Source organism: Scyliorhinus canicula, chromosome 11, assembly GCF_902713615.1.
Source record: "Scyliorhinus canicula chromosome 11, sScyCan1.1, whole genome shotgun sequence".
NCBI classification, from domain to species: Eukaryota; Metazoa; Chordata; class Chondrichthyes; order Carcharhiniformes; family Scyliorhinidae; genus Scyliorhinus; species Scyliorhinus canicula.
In genome coordinates, this window is record NC_052156.1 from 152100879 (window position 1) to 152128060 (window position 27182).

At 43.5% G+C, this 27182-nt stretch overlaps 1 protein-coding gene across 1 annotated transcript in view; it reads left to right on the forward strand.

Moving 5' to 3' along the window:
• ube2h (ubiquitin-conjugating enzyme E2H (UBC8 homolog, yeast)) overlaps positions 1-26822 on the forward strand; it is a 154848-nt gene extending 128026 nt beyond the window's left edge. The window contains exons 4-7 of the mRNA XM_038811779.1: positions 6335-6374; positions 14340-14392; positions 23955-24083; positions 25823-26822. Coding sequence (XP_038667707.1) covers positions 6335-6374; positions 14340-14392; positions 23955-24083; positions 25823-25947 — 347 coding nt within the window. The 3' untranslated portion in view covers positions 25948-26822. The remainder of the gene's footprint in view (positions 1-6334; positions 6375-14339; positions 14393-23954; positions 24084-25822) is intronic.
• The last annotated feature ends 360 nt before the right edge of the window (positions 26823-27182 follow it).

Sequence of the window (27182 nt, forward strand, 5' to 3'; positions counted from 1 at the left end):
CTCACCTGGAAAGTTCTTTCTTTAACAGACCTGTTGGGCTAAGGCGACAACTGGAGACACTGCATTTTTCCCAACTGGGAAGTAACCACAGGTTTCCATAAGTATCCGCTGTATGTTTTGCAATAGGGTGTTTTGAGAATTGGGGGGTGGGGTTCGCTAATTCTGGAAAAGAAAATTGCAAATACAAATTGATTATTTAAAATCACAATTTCAGTCATCTCTTGTTTAGTATAGTATGAACAGACTAGCTTGTTTCTCAGAACCTGGCAGTAAAAATAGTTTCTGATTTCTGTTGATAGCTGGTGGCTAGAAAGACATGTATGACACAACTATACTCGAATGGAGAAAAATAGTCTAATTTTTTGCTAGTCAGATACCTTTCTGTTCTGTGGACTGTGTATTTTATGGCTGTGAGCCTGTTCAATGGGTTCACTTACTTTGAAAGATTTTCCCATTGACTTTAAACAAAGTCAAAATGAATACCTTGTATTTATATAGTGCCTTTTGTTATGAACCACGCAATGGTATCTGCAAGGGTATCTTAACTCGGAACACTGGTTCGAAGGGTTTATAGCTTTGTTTTTGGAAGGTTGTGAGGGGTCAAGTAAAACCCAGTGAGAATAATCAGCAGAGTTGGTGTGAAACAATTATTAAATACTTTATTAAATTAAAGACAAATACACACGCACAATACCATTGAGTATATGAATCACAAAACACAGTTTATGTAGAACATAGACTGGTTCCAAATTATATTAGGGGCTGCAGGGTAGCATGGTGGTTAGCATAAATGCTTCACAGCTCCAGGGTCCCAGGTTCGATTCCCGGCTGGGTCACTGTCTGTGTGGAGTCTGCACGTCCTCCCCCTGTGTGCGTGGGTTTCCTCCGGGTGCTCCGGTTTCCTCCCACAGTCCAAAGATGTGCGGGTTAGGTGGATTGGCCATGCTAAATTGCCCGTAGTGTCCTAATAAAAGTAAGGTTAAGGGGGGGGTTGTTGGGTTACGGGTATAGGGTGGATACGTGGGTTTGAGTAGGGTGATCATGGCTCGGCACAACATTGAGGGCCGAAGGGCCTGTTCTGTGCTGTACTGTTCTATGTTCTATATTTATGATGCCTGAACTCTCAATACTTCCCCTTTCTCCAAACAACATCCATTGGGTAAATCTATGAATCAAATCCAGCTTATGCTTGCCGCACAATACAGGGCTGATAGTCAAGTCTGGGAAACGTCTTTTCCTGGTCCAGGGAAGATATTTAAACTGCTTTTGCGAAGATTTCTGCACAACATGGGTCCTTAAGACTTTGATGCTACCCTAGGCTCCTGGCTTGTCCACGCAGGTTGTTAGTTGTCAACTGCCACTCCCTGGCCGTCAGATGTCAACTGCCTCTCTGCTTCTGAGGGTCCTGGCAACTGTATATCATTTGTCTAGACACCTGCATTACATTACTTTTAAAATCACACCTCATCATGCCGTTTGAATGTTGGCTACTGCTGTCGGCAGACAAATTTTTACCTTTGCTGGGCAGATTGCATCCCATCATGCCTCGTTAAATTTGTGTTCTGAAGTAGATTTCAACCTGTTGCTGGATGGATCCATGACATTTTAACAGAGTAAAATGTTCCAAGGTATTTCACAAAAATATTATTGACTATTGGCTAACTGCTGATGGATGCAGAGTGCAATGATGTTCAAAGGACTAATCTGCGGTGTTGTCCACCGGTTTCTAATGAACTGCAGTGTTCAATCTCAGTAAAATATCTACTTTGAAAAACATCTGGTGGTACATTCAATTAGATTTTCTGTTTCCAATATTGATTTTGTGTCTGGAGAATACGCTGAACAATAAAGGTGAAGTAGCCTTAACAGCAACTCCATCATTTCACAAACATGTAGCACACTGAAGTGTATTGATATGCAGATGGGTGTTTTTCTAATAATTTTACAGCATGTCTGGTGACTGGAGAATTCTGTATATTTTTTAAACCATTTCACTCGATGTCTTGGCCTATAATCCGCTTACTTTGACAAATCTGTTCAATGCAATATACAAGACATGAGAATGGAGGCATTGGTCAGCTAGTCATCCAGCTTTTGAAATGTGTCCTGAATTAACAACTTGACCAAGGTAGTGGGATGCTGTAGTTAGCATTGAAAAAAAATCAGCTGTTATTTCCACTCCTTTATCCCGGATCCCTCCTTTAAAGTGTCCCGATGTGGAGGATGACTGAAAACCAGACTTCTTTGCAGTGTGCTCCATCCTTGAACACTCACTCTCTCTTAACGTTGCTATCCCCCTTCATGTTTTGGCTGAGATAACTAATCTCTGCAAACCAGGGATCAAAGGGCCTTTTTTGTTATCTTTCGTTCCACCTAATTATGAACTTATGAACCAATCTTTTGCGACAGCTGTCATTAGATACTCTGTACTCCTGGGATGAATGTAGAGAAGTCGAGAGATGGCAAGTATCAAAGCACATGCTATGGAGCTTGCAAATGCATGATTCGTACATCGCCATTAGTCCTGACCAGAATGATCAAGGTTTTAATATACTACTCAACTCATGGTAACCTGCCAGGGAAGCTGGCTAGTGGTAGCTGGTGTTGTCATATACTGTATTTTCGTCATCATTCTCTGCTTCAGTACCTTCACGTTGGTACAGCAGGCTCACCTACCTAATAGTAAACGTTTCAATGTGCATTTTACAGAATAGGGAACAGCTGGCAGTGAGTTCATGGCTGTAATTTAGGTTCTGCTAATGCTGGCATACTGCTTAAGTCTTCAAGTTCGTGATTTAGCATGTGAGCCGCTTAATTTGAGTCGAAGGCTTGTATCTCCCAACCTTGTATTATCCAGAATGTGCACAAGATAGAACATGTTAATTGTGTAAAGGTTTGTTGCTAATGATATTTGCTTAGTGTGTTCATAAGAGTTAATTTTGGCCTTAATTAACTGTCGATCACGTCACCAGTGTTATTTAGGGGTTGGTTACCAATTTTCTATAACGAGAATATGCTTCAGTGTTGTGCGATGTGCTGCAAGTTTGATGTTCTTAATCACCTTATCAGTGACAGACCTGTAATCAACCATACTACTGTTAAAACCTGTGTTTATATGGGGCATATTCTATAATTTCACTGGGCATTGAGCTAAACCTTTCATAAATTAACTTGGACCTGCAATTGTGTATAATCGTCATTTTGGTGATAATAGTGTTTGGGTTTCTGGAGTGAAGTTAAGTCTCCTGAATCAGTAGAAACTATGCATCCTATTCGAGACTAACCTGTGTCAGTATTCAGAGGGATTTATGTGTCTGTATGCAAACACGCAAGATCAACATGCAGTTACAGTAAGCAATTTGGAAGGCAATTACTTTATATATAAAAAAGGGATTGGACTGTTGGGAGTGAAGAAGTCTTGTTGGAATTTCTCGGGGTTTTCTTGAGACCACACTGTATTTTGTTCAGTTTTGGTGGTCTTGTCCAAGGAATAATTATTTTGCCGTTAGAATTCTTTTGAGGGGCAGCACGATGGCGCAGTGGGTTAGCCCTGCTGCCTCACGGTGCTGAGGTCCCAGGTTCGATTCCGGCCCTGGGTCACTGTCCGTGTGGAGTCTGCACATTCTCCCCGTGTTTGCGTGGGTTTCGACCCCACAACCCAAAGATGTGCAGGTTAGGTGGATTGGCCACGCTAAATTGCCCCTTAATTGGAAAAAGAATAATTGGCTACTCTAAATTTAAAAAAAAAAGATTTCTTTTGAGTTCAAAATGAGAGCTGATCTCATGAGTCATAGTCTCAGGATAAACTGTTGAGAACTGAAATGAGAATAAATTTCTTCACACAGGATTATGAATCTTTAAAATTGCATACCCCAGAGGGCTGTGGAAACAAAGTTTTTGAATATATTCAAGACTTAGATTGATACATTTTTGGGCATGAAGAGAATCTGGGGCTATCGGTGTAGGTAGAAAAGTGGGGTTGAGGTGGACGGATCATCCATGATCTTATTGAATAACAAAGGAGACTCAAAGGACCAAATGGTCAATTCCTGCTTTTTCAATGTTCTTGGATCTACCAGGGGTTATAATTGATGAATGGGACACATATCATTAATTTCTGTTGGATAGTCTGAATAGTTTGTCCAGAGAAATAGTGGAGAACTGTCAGACCTGCATTTGGGAAAAGGGATGTAATAATTGTGTCTCCATGCAGTAATTATGAAGATGAACAGATTGGGAGCATTTCAGAGCTTTAACTCCTTCACAAACCGTCTGCCATAGGGTATATAGCTTTTCTTTCAAAATTTGCTTCGCATCGGTTTGTGGTAGCAAGCACTGCCTGGTGTTCATTAATACCAACTCTGTTATAGTCTAAGTTTGACTCTGTTGATGGCACTCTTGCCTCAGTTGGAAGTTGTGGCCTCCAGTACAGTTTCAATGAATGCTACCCTTTGGACAGAAAGTATAAATATGTTCCTGTGTGCTTGTTTAGATGCATGTTAATAATCCCAATGCCACATGTGAACGAGTGCAATAGATATCCATCGCAGTGTCCTGGCTAAGCGAGCAGCATAATCAAGGACCCCGCCCACCTGGGCTATTCTCTCTTCCAACCTCTTCCATCAGGCAGAAGATAGAAAACTTTGAGAACATGCACCAATAGAATCAAAAACTGCTTCTTCCCCGCTGTTACCAAACTCCTGAATGACCCTCTTATGGACTGAACTGATCTTATGGACTGAACTGATCTTTCTACACAGTTGTAGCACTACATACCCTATGTTTCACCCAATGTCTAAGTTTGTGTATTTTCATTATGTATCCTCATGTATTTTATCATATGTTCTATGTTTTCATGTCTGGAGCGATCTGCCTGGACTGTGCGCAGAGCAATACTATTCACCGTACCTCGGTACACGTGACAAATCTAACATTTCTTCAACCAACACAGTCACTGAAAACTGATAATTCATCTTGTTGCTATTTGTGGCATCTTACTGTGTTGGTAATGGCTCTCAAACTTGCCTCCCTAAAATGCAAGGAATTTGGAATGTTCAAGGTCATGTGATGAGGCACTGTATAAATGCAAGTTATACGCATCTGATTATAGAAATGAGCCATGTCATTTGAACGGTTATCAGTTTGTTCTCCAATTGTGTTGTGAGAGTTGATCTCGTCCTGGTCTCATCCCGTCCATCAGTTGGTTTGTTCCAGTTGCTCTGGCTTGGGTTTCTTCTCTGCTGGAAAAGGAGCATCTCGTAGTGACAGTTAAGGATGTGATCAGGCTCTGCTGCAATGCAGAGCATTAGCACTGTCCAGCAACAGGTCAAAATATACCTCCGAGTACTTCCCTTACAGCAAATAATTTGCTGGCTCTTGTGTTGTGATATAATTCTTTACCTCTTTGTCGGGTGGTGCTCATTCGCACACCAGTGTGATCCAGTCCCTTCAGGGCAGAAGGGAACAAGAAATGGTGATGCTGTTGAAAGTTGCATTCATTTTGGCGAGCGGTTTGTTCTTATCCTTCAGCTCGGAGAATATAGTTAGAGGCAGGATAAGCCAGGTCTTCCCTGGTGACACAACAACCACCATTTAGTACCACAGCCTGATATTTGTTCTGTTGATGCTTTTGTCTTTTCCTCTAATATGATGAGGAATCCTGATTGAAAGGTTGTGAAACCACTGCAGTTATGTTTGAATGGTGCTGCTTGGTTGGTGAAGTAAGTATTTCATTCTTCTTAAAGCACCCTCTGATTTCAGTTTAAACATTAACTGAGTTCCAAATATGCTCCTGCATAAAATAAGTCCATCTCCGTGCTGGGTTTAATATTGAAGCATGTTGAAAGCAATGGGATGAATCAACATAAGGTTCCTGGCTTCATCTGTTCGGTTTACACTCCATGCAGTTTACCAACCTCCAATTTTAGGGACAAATTATCTTTGCTCAAGCAACGAAGAAGTATGACCTCTGATTGTCTTTCAGTAGGTAAACATTAAATGGTGAAATTTGGTTGGGGTAGCAATATTGCAAAAATGATGGACAGAATTAATCATGGTAACTGCACAAAGCGCACACTATAATAATGACTTGAGGCTAGTCTAAGTCAAACTAGCATGACAGCTGCAACAGAAACACCTCATACAGTCCGTTATGTAAAATGTTTTCTCGTTCCATGGCAACTATGCCATTTTTTTAATCTTGTGAAATGTTTGCATTCTCTCACTACCTGTCCCAAAAAGGAGCAGAAATTATTCGCACACATTTCTTCCAAATGTTACTGTTTTTCCATTTTGGTAGGTAAAGGTGACTTCTTTTTTCTTCTTTTATTTATAGGATTCATGAATAAAATCTTCCATCCGAACATTGATGAAGCGTAAGTAACTCTTTTTTTTCCCCCCTTGCAGCACCCTATGGGAATGTTTTGGGATGAGGAAGTAGAGAATGGAGTGGATGGGTCGACCGTGACTATTAGCTTCAAGAAATTACATTGTTACGGGTTGGGGTGGAGTGGATGTTGCATTACCACGGTCTACTTATCTATATCTATCTAAGTGCATCAAATTACCACCTCTTTCTCCCTTTCGGCAAAATTAATTTTATTGCACATTTAGAGTAAATGGTCACGTGAGTGATTAGGCACCCACATGAAATTTCAAGAAGGGGTGGCTCTGGGATTACACATCTGCAAGGAGCTGCTGCCTTTGGAAGAGGCATGGTTGGGGACAGACATGAAAGTATTTTGTCATCAATTTATGGGAAGAAAGAATAGAGATTTGATTTCTTCCATTTGGATACTGAAACAAAATGGTGGGTTATTCATTGGTGTATTAAAATATAACCAGAATTTCTGCTTGGTGAAATGGAGATTGTATGGGTTTTTGGGGGGGGGGGGGGGGGGCTGGATTTTGTTAAATTTTTCCAATACAAGTGTAGGATGTTATGTCCAGCTCAGTGGCATGAATTGCTCCTATAAGCAGTCTGAGCATCTTGCTTTTATGGGATTAGACTTGCGCTGCCGTACTTCTACTTGTAGAAAACTTAACCCAGAAAGGTATCTCCCTTTCTTATGACCTAATTTGGAGATTGACTACTTTCACGTGCTCTCTTGTGTCTCAATTGCAGACTGTAAAAACTCTTGATTAAAATGAGGATAAGCTGTCTGTTGAACATACAGATGAACAGTCATGATTGAACTCACTCCGTTTAGACAGTGCAGTTGAGTTTATTGTCATGTACCATAAAATAATATGCGTTGCTTCCCCATGTCAGTGAATTATCCAACTTGACTTAAACAAACAAGATGACTTCTGATTGTTTGGTAGTACAGAATTTAGTATTGCTGGGGGGAAAAAAGTCATGCTATTGAAAATTTTCACCCTCCACTCATCAGGACAGAATTCGTAACAATTCCAATTGCAAAGGGAACAACAACTTGTGTTATCGAAAGGAATGCTGATCAGTTGGCTAGTGCACTCTGGTAGAAGAATTACCATGGAAACTATCAACAAAATGCACCCTGTTCTAAATTAGATCAAATTCTTATCTATTAGACCTGCCTCTAAGCATGAATGGACAGCCCTGCTTGAGAAGTTGCCAAAACAAGGCGGGTACAAAAATGACAAGCTGCTAGATGGTATATGTGCTGGAATTCATTTTCACAGCTGATTGCGTCCGTGTATCTATGGGCTCCCCAAGGCACACAAAAAATATGTCCTTTTACACCCTATCTTATCTGACTGGTTTTGCACAAGGTAAATTGGCAGAATGGTTGGGCAAGTTGCAACAACTAGTTCTAATCCAGTTTCCACATAACACGGTCATTTTCTTTGCGAAGACCATATGGCTAGATGACTTTCGTATTGATAGCAATGCTGTGTTTTTATTTATTTAATTTTGAGTACCCAAATATTTTTTCCAAAATATGGGGCAATTTAGCATGGCCTACCCTGTACATCTTTTTGGGTTGTGGGGGTGAGGCCCATGCAGACACGGAAGGGAATGTGCAAACTCCACACAGACAGTGACCCGGGCCTGGGATCGATCCTGGGTCCTTGCGCTGTGAGGTAGCAGTGCTAACCGCTATGCCACCGTGCTGCCCCAGCAATGCTGTGTTACAAGCAATCTTTTGACCTTGCTATCCTATTCACCAAAATACTTTTTAGGAATCCATAGATGTTTTCACTATCATTATACCATGGTGATCTAAACACAGTCATTGTATGAATCTGTATTCATTAAACTTAAATGGATGAATTGCTGGGCTCATGAGTTCAGTTTTAATAATACACCTGTAGGCGTAGCTCCCTCAAATATCTTGGGCAGTTTCCACGAAAAACACGTCTCTGATGGCAGGAAATCCAACCTTCTACCTCTTGCATATTTCTGCAATGTAATTGATGTTTGCTGTATGCGAATCATCTTCATGTAAAAATTTCCTTACACGCAAATTCACCGTCGGCGCTTTCGGTGGTGGCCATGTGCTGAGCAGTCACAAAAGGTGGCTCTTGTCCGAGAATTTTAATTGAGGCCCTTTAACCCCAGGATGCGGGCACCAAAAACACATGGAACCAGCGAAGGCCAACCCCGTGGAATTTCCAACGGGGTCCCAGGTGCTGATAGAAAAAATTATGTTTCATCACCAAGAGTTGCAGAAACACGGAGGTAATGAAGGAGGACCCATGGCAGCCGTAGGGGTGGTATTGGAGGCCGCAACAGCCCTCTTAAAGGAGGCTATGGACAAAATGGAGCAGAGGTTTGAGGCCCAAGAGGCATCACCACAAGACCTCGAGAGAGAGCCGCCACAGATCAGGGTGATCGGATTGCGGTACTCAAAGCTGAGGTGGCGAGGCTGGTCAGGACTCGGTGTGGCAGGAAAAAGTCAACCACCCAGGAAACAAGATCACGTTGGCAAAACCTGCGGATCCTTCGGCTACCGGAGGGCATGGAGAGGAGGAACCCCACGAGTATGTTGCAGCGATGCTCGAGAAGCTGGTTGGCAAGGAGGGCTTTGCCAAGCCCCCGTGGGGGGTAGACCAGGGCCACAGGTCGCTTTAGCAACAAGCCAAGGCTGGAGAACCACCGTGGGCGATGATTGTGAGGCTCCACAGATAATAGGTTAAGGAGCAGATCCTGAGGTGGGTGAAAAGCGCAAATGTGCAATTGGGAAGAACAGTCTATCAGCTTCTACCGGAATTTGGAGAGGGGGCAAGGAGCACAGAGTTTCACTCCATACAAATGACCTCCTCTACATGTAGAAGCCCGTGGCCAGCATGGGAAAGATAGTGAGGCTCTGTAGAGTGTTTGGCGCCTTCTCGGGTTACAAACTCAACCTTGGGAAGAGTAAAATCTTCCCGGTGAGCCCCTGAAGGAGAGAAGTGGAGCTGAAGGAACTACTGTTGTAAGATGACCCAAAACTCCGCCGCCTTGGGTGCATGCAGCTCGAGAATTAGAGAGGCTAATTCAAAACATGTCCAACATTTGATGTGATTCAGCAATTATTCAACAACTGCTGAACAATCCTGATTAGTGCTAAGCATTACACTGACAAATTTAAGAATATAGCTCGCATGCGTATGCCAGTAGATATCAGGGGCAGCACGGTAGCATGGTGGTTAGCATAAATGCTTCACAGCTCCAGGGTCCCAGGTTCGGTTCCCGGCTGGGTCACTGTCTGTGCGGAGTCTGCACGTCCTCCCCGTGTGTGCGTGGGTTTTCTCCGGGTGCTCCGGTTTCCTCCCACGATGTGCGGGTTAGGTGGATTGGCCATGCTAAATTGCCCGTAGTGTCCTAAAAGTAAGGTTGGGGGGGGGGGGGGAGTTGTTGGGTTACGGGTATATACCGTATATATACGGGTGGATACGTGGGTTTGAGTAGGGTGATCATTGCTCGGCACTACATCGAGGGCCGAAGGGCCTGTTCTGTGCTGTAATGTTCTATATGGCTAGCACAGTTGCTTCACAGCTCCAGGGTCCCAGGTGCGATTCCCGGCTTGGGTTACTGTGGAGTCTGCATGTTCCCCCCCGTGTGTGCGTGGGTTTCCTCTGGGTGCTCCGGTTTCCTCCCACAGTCCAAAGATGTGCGGGTTAGGTGGATTGGCCATGATAAATTGCCCTTAGTGTCCAAAAAGGTTAATTTGGGTTTCTGGGTTAAGGGGATGGGGTGGAGGAGGAGTGTGTTTGAGTGGGGTGCTCTTTCCAAGGGCCGGTGCAGACTCAATGGGTTGAATGGCCTCCTTCTGCAATGTAAATTCTATGATACATATATTAACACACAGGACCCTGTCCTTTGCAGACAGTCCTTGAACTTGTTTCAACTAAATAAAAGCTTCAGGAACAGCCACTTCCTGATTCATTCCTCATGAATGAAACCTTGTCCAACCAGAGTTGAACTGTCATTTCCCTCTTTGTAGCTGCAAATAAATGCCTGAACCTTTTCTAAATGCCTGGGACCAAAGACTTCCCAATACAGGCAGTGTGAGGTGTTTATTGATTTATCAAGAGAGCCTGATAGTTCCTCATTGTTAACAATCTTAAGGGAAAATGTCTTCATTAACATACTGAGAACTCGTCGATGACATTCAGGAAGTACACATTCCGGTTAGTCGAGGGGAGTGGCCCTTTGAAATAGATAGCGAGGCGTTCAAAGGGCCTAGAAGCCTTGACCAGGTGGGCCCTGGATGGTCTGTAGTAGTGCGGTTTGCACTCTGCGCAGATTGGGCAATCCCTGGTGACGGCTTTTACCTCCTCAGTGGAGAAAGGCAGATTTTGGGCTTTAATGTAGTGGGTGAGCCGGGTGACCCCCGGGTGGCAGAGGTAATTGTGGATGGCTTTTAAGCGGTCGCTCTGCGTGCTGGCGCACGTGCTGCGGGACAGTGCATCTGGGGGCTTGTTGAGCTTCCCCGGTCGATACATAATATCGTATTTGTAGGTGGAGAGCTCGATCCTCCACCTCAGAATTTTATCAATTTAATTTTGCCCCTTTGCGAGTTGTCAAATATGAAGGAAACCGATCTTTGGTCGGTGATAAGGGTGAACCTCCTACCTGCGAGGTAGTGCCTCCAGTGACGTATAGCCTCCACAATGGCTTGTGCTTCTTTTTCGACTGAGGAGTGTCGAAGTTACGAAGCGGAGAGGGTTCGGGAGAAAAATGCGACTGGTCTCCCTGCCTGATTTACTGTGGCTGCAAGAGCTACCCCTGAGGCATCGCTCTCAACCTGAAAGGGGACGGATTCATCCACCGCCCGCATGGCTGTCTTGGCGATGTCCTCCTTGATGCAGTTGAAGGCCTGGCGAGCCTCAGCCAACAGGGGGAAAAGTGTGGCCTTAAATAGTGGGTGGGCTTTCTCTGCATATTGAGGGACCCACTGGGCATAGTATGAAAAGAATCCCAGCCACCGTTTGAGGGCCCTGGGACAATGAGGGAGAGGGAGTTCTAAGCGCATACGGTCCGGGTCGGGGCCCAGGACTCCGTTTTCCACGACATAGCCGAGGATGGCTAGCCTGGTCGTGCGGAAAACGCATTTCTCTGTGTTATACGTGAGGTTGAGTTTCTGGGTCGTCTGGAGAAATCGATGGAGGTTGGCATCGTGGTCCTGCTGGTCATAGCCGCAGATGGTGACGTTATCCAAGTACGGAAACGTGGCCCGCAGCCCGTACTGGTCCACCATTCGGTCCATTGCTCGTTGGAACACCGAGACCCCGTTCGTGACACCAAAGGGAACCCGGAGGAAATGGAAGAGGCGGCCATTGGCCTTGAACGCCGTGTAGTGGCGGTCCTCCGGGCGGATTGGGAGCTGGTGGTTTGCAGACTTCAGATCCACCGTGGAGAAAATACGATACTGGGCGATCTGATTCACCATGTCTGCAATCCTGGGGAGGGGGTACGCATCAAGAGCGTAAACCGATTAATGGTCTGACTATAGTCCACGACCATGCGGAATTTTCCCCCGGTCTTGACGACCACCACCTGAGCTCTCCAGGGGCTGTTACTGGCCTTTATGATCCCCTCACGTAGGAGCCTCCGGACCTCGGTTCTGATAAACACCCTGTCCTGCAGGCTGTACCGCCTGCTGCGAATGGCTGCGGGTTTGCAGTCGCAAGTGAGATTGGCAAAGAGTGGAGGGGGGGGGGGGGGGGGGGGGGGAGATTCGCAGGGTGGCTAGGCTGCAGATGGTGAGTGGGGGTAGGGGTCCGCCGAAGCTGAGGGTGAGACTTTTGAGGATACACTGGAAGTTGAGTCCCAGTATGAGTGGGGTGCAGAGTTCGCGCAGGACGTATAGTTGAAAATTAGAGTAACTAGCACCTTGGATCGTTAGGGTCACAACAGTGCGCCCTTGGATGTGAACACAGTGGGATCCCGAAGCGAGGGAGATAGTTTGCCGTGCAGGAAAGACAGGGAGCGAACAGCGTCTTACCAGATCTGGGTGTACAAAGCTCTCAGTGCTCCTGGAGTCGAAGAGGCACGGTGTACTGTACCCGTTGACTTGAACGGTCGTCATTGAGTTGCGGAGGTGTTTTGGACGCGACTGGTCCAACGTGACTGCGCCGAGTTGCGGGTAGTGGGTGGCTCGGTCCGCTGTGTTGGGGTGGCCCCGTGAGCGGGTGAATGCCCGCTGGGGTCGCAGTCTTCGATCAGATTTTCTGAATTTGGAGAGGATGGAGCCCAAGATGGCCACCCCTGTGGATCGCACGTGGCGAGGAAGATGGCGTCCAAGAGGGCGGCCTCCATGAGTCGCACGTGGTCGGCCGCGTGGTGGGGGTCCGCAAAGATGGTGGCCCCCATGGGTCGCACGTGGTCGGTGGGGGCGGAGTCGAGGTATAGGTCGCAGCATTACGGGGCCTGCGGGCCTGCAAATTCAGAGAACTGCTTTGAGCCGCGGGAGGGTTAGAGGCTGGGGCTTTCTTCGCCAGACACACTCTGGCATAGTGTCCTTTGCGACCGCAGCTGCTGCAGGTCGGGCAGTGCTGCAGCGGGTGCTGGGGCTGGCCACAAGTGGCAGGCTGGGGCAGCATAGTGGCTGGGTGGCCGCGCGGCGCAGGCCTGGGGCAGTCGCTGGTCGGGGGCCCATGACGGGGTCGCGGAGTCCGCAGGGAACGAGGTGAGGCTGCGAAACAAGACCTCCATAGTAGTAGCGAGTTCAACAGTGTCTTCTAATTACGTCGCTGGCGCACGTAATTGGATCTGAGGCCTGCAACAAAGATATCGCAGATAGCGTTTACAGCCTGGTAATTACAGTCCCGGGATAAGGCTTTTAAGTCGCTTAGAAATTCTTCTAGCGATTCTGTGGGGCGCTGGCGGCGAGTAGTAAAAATGTGGCGCATGTAGACCTCATTGACGGGCCTCACGTACATTCTGTCGAGTAGGGCCAGGACCTCTGTATATGAGCCGGTACAATTTAACTGAGTAGATATACGATGGCTCACCCTTGCGTGCAGTAGGCTGTATTTCTGCTCCTCCGTCGTTTCTGTGGTGCTTGCTTCAGCCAGGTAGACCTTAAAACATCGGAGCCAGTGTGAAAAGATTTCTTTCGCCTCTGCATCCTGTGGGTCGAGTTCCAGTCGATCAGGTTTGAGGGCTGATTCCATAGTCGTTACTTACTGTTTCTTAAGACAATTAAATTGATGAGACCATCAATTCACGCGATACGTGGTTAGAAGTGAACAGTGGTTTTAATCGTCTTACAACAGAGCCTGCCTGTGACGAGATGAACTCCAGATGAACTGGCAGGCAGGCTCTCAGCATCAACCTTTATACTTCCGGTTAAGGGGAGGAGCCATGGGCGGAGCCAAGGGTGGAGCCATGGGCGGAGCCAAGGGTGGAGCCCAGTACAAGCTCCTTATCTCCCCCTATGAGTAGAGCCGCGCAACTACACGTGATCCAATACAATATACAGGCTCAACACATGTTGTACAATACAGTGTGGATTATTAGTATTTATAATTCACCACACATATGAACCATTTTTCATCCATGTGTTTTTTTCTGGACTTGTATGGATGCACTTTGCTTTAAACTAATTTTGAAAACAGCTTTTCCAAATTATTTAAGTGGTCAAAATCAACCCTGAAAAGTGAGAAGTGCCTCCATTTAATTATCCTCCTGAAAACCATGCTCCTTTACCATCACTGTCACGCTTCCCTTCCTTGTCATGGTCATTATATGAATTGGCTGTTCCACTCTGGTTCCTTGAAGACTAGGATTTTCAGTACTGTGTGCTTGCACAGAGCTCTGGCCATTCCAGTTACCACTGGGCTTGGGTTTGATATGATCTTTAAGGTTATAAAAATTGATTAGCATCTCACCTGTTTCAGGCATCCCTCTTTTTTTCTTCTATTTCTAGATCAGGAACTGTATGTCTAGATGTAATTAACCAAACGTGGACAGCTCTTTATGGTGAGTAGCTTTTTTTAAAAAGGGAATTCTAAATCCATCCTTCCTTTTGTAATCCTGCATTAAGTGGAGCTAGGTTTGACTGTTGAAATGGGAGCAAAGTGAATGTCAGTGTTTTTCTGCAATGTGTAGCTGATCTTGCTTGTGTTCCCAAGCTCAATGAGCCAGTCACACACAGGATCTAAAGCTGGCTTAGCAAAAGGAAAGATTGAAGCGTGACATATTACCCAGAACCCTGAGAGCCTGATTAGGGACAAAGTTGATTGAACAGGAATTTTGTGTCTTTAAGTTACTTTTTTTGTCGATAAGCAGAATATAGCCTATACTGTTGATCACATAGTAAAAGAGCATGGACAATTGAGTGCCTTTAGTCAACCAGGAAAATGAAAGAATAAATTTTGATGCATATTATGGTGAAATGGATTGATGCAACAAGTAACCCCCCATCCCCCACCCCAATCTGCAACACTAGTTTACAATGGTGGAATGCAAGTCCCCAGTTTTTTCTATCTAGATTTATGAAATCCTAATAATGGTACTGGATTTAAACACAGGTGAATATGCATCATCCCTTGTACTGACAAGTTAGTAAAATGGTTGAAGAAATTAACAGCTGGATGGAGAAGAGTGAAGTTGCAAAGCAAGGTAGAAGTGATGATTTAATCTAGTCTGTTTATTCTGAGATGGATTCGAGGAGATTTTTGATCTACTTGTATGGTAGATGATGCTGAAGCTTTCCGTAAACTTATTTAATCATCAGACCTGCGTTCCTATGAATTTCTGCATCCTGCTGATATTCCGAAGTGGCTATTTAGATAAAAGTTAAATTGCAATGAGAAATGGCACCATGTAGATAATTGTGCAGCAATACAGGTTTGTAATTAAAGTTAATAAGTGGGAGTTCATTACAAAAAGCACTTTTTGAATTTGATGTTTTATCATTTCACTGAACCTGTTTGAAGCTGAGCTACAGGGATGCATTTGGTTAGAGCGTTGTAATTTTTTGAATTAATTGAAAAGGCTATGTTTTAATGTTACGACTATGAGGGACGATAAAGGCTTGGACGTAGCTGACAAAAATTATCTTTGGAGAAGTCAACAGGGCATGATCAAGATTTGTTAAAATGCTGAGAAGAAGCGATAATATGAATATCAAGTGATCAACATAACTTGCAATCACAGCCCTGGAGCACGCAGTACTAAAGTGGCAAGCAGCTTGCAAAGAAGGGATATTGAGATTCTTTAAATTGTGTTAGATATTTAAAATAAACAATCATTAAAAATAGATTTTGTTTTTGAGAGAGAGAAATCAATGCAGTTCCAGCACCTGGTTTTGAAAGCAGTTGAAGCTCTAGGATAATTATAGATGGAAGAAATATTCTAGCGAAGGTTGATTTGGTTTTAGCATTGAGATGCCACCTGTGAATGAAACCTGTTATGGTTGGGGTGGGGGGGGGGGCGGAGAAAGAGACCCTTTTTGTGCACCTCCTTTTGTCTTGCTAAATGGCACATACGGGCCTTGAAGAGGTTCTTCAGAAGCCCAAGTAAAGGGATACTCTTGACAATCATTGTCAGTTACTAACTGGAGAAGTTCCATCGTTAATCTGCATTGTGTTAAATGTTTCTCTCTGCGCTTGCTGGATTTCGGAAACCTGAGCAACTTGCTTTCTGGGAAGACCAGAAATAATTTTCTGGATTAAATAGGCCTAAATGCATTTTAATCAAGCTTTTGCATAAAAAACTGTTTGATTCCCAAAGAAAGGCGACTTTGTGTGCCAAGCAGCATATAAAAAGAAGTGACGGGTTAGAGTTCTGCCAGAATTGAACAGTTCATGACTGTTCACACATTGATGTCTCTGCTATTTGCTGAAGCACCAGTGTCTAATTTACATTAAGCTTTTACCATCCCTCTATGATCTTTGAACTACAAGTCAACGTAGTTAATGTACAACAGTGCAGCTGAGTATTTATCGTACTTGGGCAAGTTTTACCAACATCTGATTTGCTTTTACCTGAACAGTAAATGTGAGTTGGTTAGGATTTGCTGTCTGGTTGGGTGTTGACCAGCAATGTGACTGTTCTTTAAATTGATGCGACTGGACAAATTTAAATGGGTGTAGGATACTTTCTTTCCAATGTGGTGTGTTGAAAAGAGATTTAAACACAGCCACCAGCTAGTTCAAATTCAAGCAAACGCTATACGGCAGCCATAGTATTATCTGTTTTTGTACTTGCAATTTCTCTGGTGTCATTGAGCAGTAATTAATGTACAGCATATGGGTCTACTCACCAGAGTTTTTTGAATCCATGAAATGCCTGATTTCATCTAGTGATGAATTAATACAGTGGACACTGCGACCATTTGACCCATTGTGACTGTGCAAGCTCTTTGGTTGAAGTATCCAATTGGTGCTACTCTCCTCATTCCCCAAAGCCCTGCAAATTATTTCCTTCATGGTTCTTCAATTTGTTTTTCAATGTTATGATTGAATCTGCTTCCACCATCCTTTCCGACTGTGCATTCCAGGTCATTAGTTTTGTGTTGTGTTTTACTATTCTGTTACCTTTATATTTTTGTGCCTTTTCAATGAGGTATGCAAATATTTTACATTCTCAGCTATCTGTATTATAATCAATCACTCATGTCAGTTGTTCAAATTCCACTCCAGACATTTGTATGCAAAATTCAGGCTGACACTCCAATGCAGTGCTGATTTTAACCAGGGGCCCTGTCTGCCTTCAGCCGACTGTTAAAGATGCCATGCCTTTATTTGAAGAGGAGTAGGGGAGTTCTCAATGTCCTGGCCAATATGTATTCTTCAACTAATGTCACTTAAGCTGGCCAATTTGCTGTTCATGGGAATTTGCTGTGTATAAATCAGCTGCTGCTTTTCCTACGCTTCAAAAGTGCTTTGTTAATTTTTGAAAGGTGCCAAAGAATTGCAAGTCATCTCCTTTCCCTCACTTTCTCCTGTTGGACCTGTTGTAAATTTCAAAAATCTGTTGCACTTTTTCAGATCCTGTTCTGTGATCTTCGTGCATTCTCACTACCTCCTATCCTGACTGGTCCTTCAAACCTTGTGTCAACCCTTCCGCAATTATAAATAAAAGCAAGATTTCCACCTTCAAAGAAAATCTGATGCATAATGGATCAAGAGCAGATGTGAATTATGCATCACTGCACACTTCTAACTTTCACATTAGGAACACAAGTTAAAATAAGTTACCATCAAGTTTACAGGATTATCAAACCTAAAATTCAAATGCCACAAAACCCATAGAAAATTGTAGCTGGGATCATCTTAAATTTGTTCATCCAGAGAGATCCAAATGGCTCCCCCAGAGAGCATTCTGTTGTATCTTTAATCATTCCATGATTTTCACTGAAATATTCTTTTGGGGTATCCATTTCACATATACATCAGTCTGTAGATGAAGAATTTTAAGATAAATGTGGCCGTTACTACTTTGAACCTTTGCTAGTTTTGCAATTTAATTTGATGTAATATTCTGAATTTACCTTTATCACACACTACCCTGCACACCTCTTGAGGTTGCCTCTCTATTGTCCTCTTGGCAATGCGGTCTGTCCTCTAACTTCTGATACTAAAAATCTGTTTCATTGTTTTTTAATGCACTGCCTTCAATGTTTGAATATCTCCTTTGTTTCTGAGCAACTAGAATTCAACATAATATTCAAGGTGTGGGACAGATCAAAGAAAGGTTCGGTAGAGGAACAGGCCCTTCGACCCTCCAGGCCTCTGATGATCATGATGCCCTAACTTGGAAAAAAAACTACTGCCCTTACTCTGTCCACATCCCTCTATTTCCTCCCTATTCATGCACCCATCCAGGTGCCTCTTAAATGTTGTTAATGTGCCTGTTTCCACCACATACTCTGGCAGCGCGTTCCAGGCACCCACCATTCTCTGCGTAAAAAGCATATTCCGCACATCTCCCTTAAACTTTCCCCTTCTCACCTTGAACCTGTGCCCCATTTTAATTAACACTTCCACCCTTAGAAAAAGCCTCTGACTGTCCACCCTGTCTCTGTCTGTCATAATTTTGTAGATCTCTATCAGGTCTCCCCTCAGCCTCCATCTTTCCAGTGAAAACAATCCTAGTTAATTTAACCTCTCATAGCCAACACCCTCAAGACCAGGCAACATCCTGGTGAACCTTCTTTGCACTCTCTCCAAAGCTTCCGCATCCTTCTGATAATGTGGTGACCAGAACTGCTAGCAATACTCCAAATGCGGCCTCCCAAGGTTTTATATAATTGCGACATAGAATCATAGAATTTTCAGTGCAGAAGGAGGCCATTTGACCAATGCAGTCTGCACCGGCCCTTGGAAAGAGCATTCTATTTAAGCCCACACTAATCACCCTATCCCCATAACACAGTAACCCCAAATAACCTTTTTGAACACTAAGGGCAATTTATCATGGCCAATCCACCTAACCTGCACATATTTGGATTGTGGGAGGAAACGGGAGCACCCAGTGGAAACCCACACAGACACTGGGAGAACGTGCAGAGTCCGCACAGACAGTGACCCAAGCCGGGAATCAAACCTGTGACCCTGGAACTGTGAAGTAATAGTGCTAACCACTGTGCTACCGTGCCACCCCAAATCTCCAGATTTCTCAACTCTTGTACTTGATGCCCTGGCCGATGAATGAAAACAATCCATATGCCGCCTTAATTATCTTGGCCACCTGTGTTGCCACTTTTCGGGAACTGTGGACCTGCACGCCCAGATCCCTCTATGTTAATGTTCCTAAGGGTTCTGCCACTTATAGTATAATTCATACCTAGATTTGGTCCTCCAAAATGCATCACCTTGCATTTGTCCGGATTAAACTTCATCTGCCATTTCAGTGCCAAAGTCTCCAATCTATCTGTATCCTGTTGTATCTTCTGACAATCCTCGGCACTATCACCAACTCTGCCAATCTCCGTGTCATCCATAAACTTACGAATCAGACCACCCACATCATTTATATAGACTACAACAACAGAGAGTTCCAGCACTGATCCCTGCAGAACACCAGCTACATATCTTCATTTTGAAAAACACCCTTCCATCACTCCTCTCTGTCTCCTATAATCAAGCTAGTTCTGTATCCATTTAGCCAGCCCACCCCAAATCCCATGCGATTTTAGTTTTTACACCAGTCTGCCATGTGGAACCTTGTCGAACGTCTTACTAAAGTCTATATAAACTAAATCCACAGCCCTTCCCTCATCAAGTTTCTTTGTCACCGCTTCAAAAAACTCAATCAAGTTGGTGAGACATGACCTTCCCAGTACAAAACCATGCTGCCTGTCATTAACTAGTCCATTTTCCTCCAAATGTGCATATGTCCTGTCCCTCGGTATCTTTTCCAAAAGCTTCCCCACCACTGATATCTGGCTCACTAGTCTATAATTTGCTGGATTGGCCCTGCTTCATTTTGTAAACAAGGAGATATCATTGGCTATTCTCCAGTCTTCTGGAAACTTGCCTGTGGTCAAAGAGGAAGTGAAGATGCCTGTTAAGGCCCCAGCTATTTCTCCCCTTGCCTCCTGCAATAACGTGCGGTTACTCAGAGTAAGACATACTTTGATCGAGGTTTCCTCTAGCTTGTGTCACATTGCTTGATCATTTAATTCCACATTAATTGACTTTATTGATTGCTGCACTGCATTGATTGAACGTTGAACCTTGGTCTCGTCCAGCTTAATTATTCATGGGTTGCATGCTTTACCTATTTTCACCTTCTACATGCATTACTTTGGATTGGCATTCAGTGTCATCTGCCCCAAAATCTATTTTGTCCAACTCATTTTGTAATTTCTGAGTTGCTTCTGATTCCATTGGCCCTCGTGTGGTATCAGCAGATTTAAACAATTTGCTTTGAGTTTGAGCCCAGGTCATTTTGGGTTAGTGCTGAACACTGGTAATACAGCAACTTAATTCTTTCCATCTTCGTAAAGTTGTTCCAACAATGACCTCAGTTTATTTGGAAGGTGGGAGAAAAATTCCAACTGACTTGAAGGAGCCTGATTGCATGTAAGAGAGCTGAGCTATCATTAATAGAGTCATTAAAACCCAGGAGTGATCAGGCATCTGTGTTAATTCAATTCCTTTACGTTGCCAGCTGGCTATCTGCAATCTGACTCCGTTCTTCCAGATGATCATCTTCAGTATCCCTCACCAAAGTCTCAAACGTTTTTCTCAGTGTGATCATTCAAAGATTTATCTCATGGAATCCGTAGAATCCCTACAGTGCCCATTCAGTTTGCACCAACCCTCGCAAAAGGCACCCTACTTAGGCTCACTCCCCCACCCTATTCCCGTAACCCCACCTTGGGGCAATTCAGCATAGTCAACCCACCTAACCTGCACGTCTTTGGACTGTAGGAGGAAACCAGAGCACCAGGAGGAAACCCACACAGACAGAGGAAGAATGTGCCAACCTCATACAGTCACCCAAGGTCAGAATCGAACCCGAGTCTCTGGTGCTGTGAGGCAGTAGTGAAAGCCACTCTGCTGCCCTATCTCGTGTCCAGTTACTTTTTATTGGAACATTCGCTTCATTCCAACATCGTGCTTTCCCTGAGGTCAAATAGCCTCTGCGGACAGATTAATCCCTCACATAAAGAATTGCAACTAGGACATGGTACTTGGGTTGCCAACACATGTCCTGGCATGAGCTGATGCTTTCAGGAGATGGCAATGAAGCTGAAAGGGTTTGTAACCATTAAACAGATTGTATACTAGGGTGCATTCTCTCTTTCCGATTTGCCTGTCTTTTCTTTCATAACATGCTTGCAAAAATATTCTTAAAACTAGCTGACTAATATTTCATAAATGTAAGGTTTTTCCTGGCCGTTTAAACCGACAATGGAAAAGGTCAGTGAAAACTAGGAGTTTTCACTCCCACCTGAAGTCTGAAGAGGGAGACAAAACTCCATATAGAGTAGGGGAGAAGCACAGCTGCAGTTGTAATTTTATTTGTAGCTGTGAACACACACTATGCGGTTTTGCTTATTATTAATGGTGCTCTCAGTACAATGCTAAGTGGTCTCTGTATGTTTTGAGGCTTACAGGGCATTGGAAGGGTCACATCTCTAATGTTGTGTTCGGTTTGGTCTCCTTATTTAAGAAAAGGATGTAAATGAGTTGGAGGCAGCTCAGAGGAGGTGTACTGGGTGATACTTGAAATGAGCAGGTTGTCTTGGGAGGAAAGGTTAGACAGACTGGGCTTGTTTCCAAGTTTGGAAGAGTGAGGGGTGACTTGATTGATGAATATATGAACGGTGTTGACGAGGTGGACGTGGAAAGGATGTTGCCTCTTGTGGATTAGTCCAGAACTAGGGAGCACTGTTTTAAAATTAAGGTTCATCCTTTTAGGGCAGTGATGAGGAAAAATATTTTGAGCATCGCTTTACCTGGAGGCCAGGAAAAAGCTCTTTCCTATTGGTGAATATAAATATTCCGAATTCTGCTTTTACCAATCCCCTCAGTCTTCAATCCTTCGAGAGTTTAAATGAGCTGAGAACCGTGAAGTTTGAGAAAGGGTTGTGATGGGAGTGGTGCAGTGGATAGGTTGACATACCTTTTATTTGGGGTGGCCCATTATTGTGTGGGTGGTTGCACTTGCATAGTTGTCTGCAGTCACTGTCTTAACAACCTGTGTGCTTAAAAATTAGACACCATAACCCAATGGATATAATGGCCCTAGTTATTGGAATAGTTGGGTTTTGACTAGCTAAATTCCAGGTTTGCTGGTTGTGCACTTGATTCCTGAATCTTGGCTGTTGTAACCTGTGTCAAACCTTTGTTACGATCCCAGGTGATATAAGATGTGCAGATGTCCAAAGATGTGCCGGTTAGGTGGACTGGCCATGGTAAATTGCCCCTCAGTGTCCAAAAGGGGTAGGTGGGGTTATTGGGTTATGTGGATATGGTGGAGGCATAAGTAGGGTGCTCTTTCCAAGGGCTGGTGCAGATGCAATGGGCCAAATTGCCGCCTCCTGCACAGAAGGTATTCTATAATCCTAACTGGTGGGAAAATGCCAGAATGGAACTCTGTTCCTCCACATTTAGTTACATTCTTTTGAACCAGAGTCATGGGACCACTAATTAGTTTTTACAAGAAATAAGCATTTATTAAACATGAACACAATTGGATTATAATACAATACTCCTTTACTCTCCCTTAGCTTAAATATACACCAGATTAATGATTAACATGGGTTATAAAGTACATCTTGAGCTACAATGGTCTAATTCACACAATAAGTCCCTTTTAAGCATGCAAGATGACTGTGGTGAAATACACACTCCACTCTGAACCCAAGTTAGTATCCGTGGATTTCTCCTCCGAATCTTCCCAGATGGTCACATGAGAGTTTCCAAACTCCATTCCGAAAAACACACTTTAAAATCTTCTCATAATAATGCCTTCCCTTAGCGCTTTGCATTCCAAAATTCAGACCAGGTTTTCCAAATACTTTTAAACAAAGCCTCCATTCCACCTTTCATAGCAAATGCAGTCCAGGATTTTGTATCAACACAGTTAGGATTTTTTAGTCTTGACTACTGTGCAAACTGCCCCAATTGCTTAAACTCTCAATTCCCAGGCTATCAAATATTTCATCTACTTCTGAAGTTTGCTGTCCCACTTTAAATCTGTTACTGAAATTGTCTATAACTCAGTACACTTTTTGTTTACTCTTCCTTGAATTCTTCTGAACAATACCTTGGTTTCTGTTCTCAAACATTCTCCCGATTCCCTGGCTATCTGGACTGTAACTCTGACTTTAGGAAGCATGTCCCATTGCAGTTCCTGTCGAGTCTTTTTCTTGGCAGAGTAAAGGGCTGTTCACTCCGAGATCCTGTCTCCAACTGCAGTCAAATTAGCTAAAAGCAAACTTAAAAGCTCTTCTATCTTACAAGGCCCCAGTTGCTAAGCAACACCCACATGCTTCTTATTCTTCACACGGTAGTCCTCTCTAAGCACAATGGAAACAAATTTGGGTCTTGACCAATGCTCACACATACAAACACCGTTGTCCAGCATGAATGTAACCTTTACAGGCACAGAAATATTACAATAAACCCTTTAAAACTATACCTTATTACTAATAATTACCCATGCAAATCTAATTCCCTTAAAGCGACCTTTGTTTTCGAAACATATTTCTGAATTAAATAAATGGTGAGAATGTGTAGTCACTGCTAAGGAAATAGAGACCTCTCTGTGGATATTTCTCTGTTTGATTTCAGGGAACTTTGGCATGGTGATGTGTATATCTGTGTATCTAATAGCATGCTATCAGATATACACATAGGCCAAAAATACATGATTTCTGGATTCCTGATTATAAGTAAAAGAGACTTTATCTTCTTCACTTCCTCTCCCACTCTGAGATTACTTGACCTATTGAAGTTGTTTGTCTTGTTGAAAAAGCAGACAGCACACTGACTGACTGACTGACTGACTGGGATTTTTATTGAGATCGTCACAGCCTTGTCGCTGCACAAGGAAGTAATCTTTGATATTTTCCCTATAGATCTCACCAATATATTTGAGTCGTTCCTACCCCAGCTGCTGGCCTATCCAAATCCAATCGATCCTTTAAATGGTGATGCTGCAGCTATGTATCTCCATCGACCAGAAGAGTACAAACAGAAAATAAAAGGTAAGGCTTACTTTATGATTGCATTGGACGGTGTAAAAATGGTCTAAAGTTTAATTTTGAAGGTTGTGGAGAATTGGTGCTTGAGACTAGAATACTTGGAATCCAATGTTAAGTTAGTACTCTGATCGGTAGCAGCATGGCGAGTGGCAGAGTGTAGACCAGCTGAGGAAGAGTATGTTGCAGTGGAATCACTTATATATGCCCTTGAGAATCCACAGCAAAGTGGCCCACAAATTGAGTGCTTGAATCTCAGTGCTGGTTATGTTGACATTCATAGAACATAGAATTTACAGTTCAGAAGGAGGTCATTTGGCCCATCGAGTCTCCACTGACCCTTGGAAAGACTACCCCACGTAAGCCCATACTTCCACCCTATCCCCTTAACCCAGTAACCCCTCATAACCTTTCTGGATACTTGAGGGCAATTTAGCATGGCCAATCCACCTAACCTGCATATCTTTGGACAGTGGGAGGAAACCCACGCAGACCCTGGGAGAACATGCAGACTCCGCACAGACAGTAACCCAAGCTGGGAATCGAACCAGGGACTCTGGAGCTGTGAAGCCACAGTGCTAACCACTGTGCCATTGTGCCGCCCACTCAAAGGCATCACCATTACTGAATGGTGACTTGACAAGTCACCTGACTCCTGAAAGCCTGTCCACAATTTGAGGCATAAGTCAGGAGTGTGATGGAATACACTCTTGCCTGGATGAGTGCAGTTCCAACAACACTCTAGAAACTTGACACCACCTAGGACAATGCAGCTCACTTGATTGACACTCCCTCCAACACTCACACAGCAGCAACAGTGTGCACCATCTACAAGATGCATTACAGCTACTCACCGAGGCTCCTTGACAGTACCTTCCATCTGACGACTACCATCTAGAAGGGCAAGAACACCAGAAGAATGGATAAATCACCACCTGGAAGATCTGCTCCAAACCTGTCACCATCGTAACTTGGAAATATATTGCCATTCCTTCACCTCTTGCAGGATCAAAATACTGGAACTGCCTCCTGAACAGCACTGTGGGCGTACCTACACTGCATGAACTGCAGCAGTTCAAGAAGACAGCAACACCGCGACCATCTCGGGGGCAGTTAGATAGGGAGGGGCAATAAATGCTGGCCTCACTAAAGAAACGCACGTCCCTTGAAATAATTTTTCAAAAGTGACTGTGAGGGCCAGCTGAATTTAAGTAGTCAGCGAGGTGTTGCTACCTGATTCGAAGCTCTAATGGCAGGTTCTACTAGAAGCTTAATTCTTTTGGTCTCTTTCAGTCCCCTCTGCAGACTTAAGTAGCGGACTAATCACCTTCAACTCAGTAGATGAGGAGGCTACCGTTTGGCTTCAGGGATTTGCATTTGCTAAATAAAATCTCTTTACAAGGCTGACTGATATATGTTCCCATGAGACTGTTTTTATTGTGTTGCTCATCTTACTGGAGTAGCACTTATGCCTCAGGCAGTGTTTGAGGATTCCTCGTCTACCAGGGGGCTAAGTTTGCAGTCTGACATTCCAGCACTGAGAATTGATGTATTGTCCAGGAGAGGAGCAAGACTTGGGTCAGTGACCTACCAACAGATTAACTGGCCTTTCACCTAATTGTTGTTTTCTGCACACTTGTTCAGATGCATGGCATTCATAATATTGCATTTGAGTTTGCAAAGTGTTTGGTATTAAATAAACTCGAGTCTTTTTTTTCCATCCCCTTCCCTGTCTCACTTCACAGAATACATCCAGAAGTACGCGACAGAAGAGGCGCTAAAGGAACAAGAGGAGGGTGCAGGTGAAAGTTCATCAGAGAGCTCCATGTCTGACTTCTCCGAGGATGAGGCCCAGGATATGGAATTGTAGTAGTGTCACCACCCTCTTTCAAAGAGACAGACTATATCATTTCCTAACCATTGAAAAGCAGACTATAATATTCATATTTAAAAACAAAAAAGCAAGTTTTTTTTTATTACTAAAACCAGGTTTTTATGGATAGCATTGGTATATTATCACCCTAGATTTTGTTTCTCTCCTTGGTCATTTCTCCAACTTGAGGTGCATCTTACCACACATTCCAGTAGCTGTGTGAGGCCCAAATGCATGCTATCTCATAACTTTGGTATACCTAACTCGTAAAATGTTTTGACCCAAAATGGAAGAGAGCAAGAAAAAGCGAACAACGGATTGGTGCAGAGCAGGATATCAACCAAACAAGAATGACATTTTACATTTCTTGACCAGAGAAAAAACAGCGCTAGAGAGAACAGAGAAAGTTTCAGTAAAATCGAAGCACAATGGAAGGTTTATTAGGCAAAAGAAAAACTAACACATTTGCTCTGCATGTTTTTTTTTGTTCCTATTTTTTTTTCCTCGTGAATAAAAATGGACGTACAGATTACACATCCTTTTTTATTGTGGCATGATATGGATGAATACAACTTGTTTAGGACTTTGGTTCGTAAAGCAGATTTAATTATTAAAAAAACCTAGTGTTTGTGGCTTTAACCTGAAGGATAGTATTAAGTAATTACTAGGTAGTGGTGAACTTGATTACTCTAATTAGCACGTTGTATTATTATTATTGGGGAAATATTTGCCGGCACCCTATCTTGCTATATAGATTTTTTTTTTAATGGCCTATTGCTATGTGCTGACTTATACCTGTTTGACTTATTTAGGGTTAGTTAGTATGCTCGCTGGTGATTTCAAATAAAAAATGTATATTTTCATTGTTACAATAGTTGATTTTGGCATTGATTGAAATGTTTTTTTTTTCCCCTACATGGGATTCTGTGCCAGCAATTGTAAATACAGCTGTACAACAAAGGAAAATTGGATCCTCTCCCTTGCAGCTTGTATTGATTTTCCATCCATTCCCTCCCGTTTGTATGAAATTTGTGCTCAAGATGCGGGGTGGAAATCTGGGGAATGGAACAATTTACATTTTATACACCCACAGGAGGCATAAACCATATTGAAATGCAAAGCCTGCTACTGTGCTCCTTCTTTTCAACCCACCCCCCCCACCCAACCACTCCCAAAAACTAGAATCTTACAGCACAGAAGGAGGCTATTTAGGCCATCATGTCCTTTGCCAT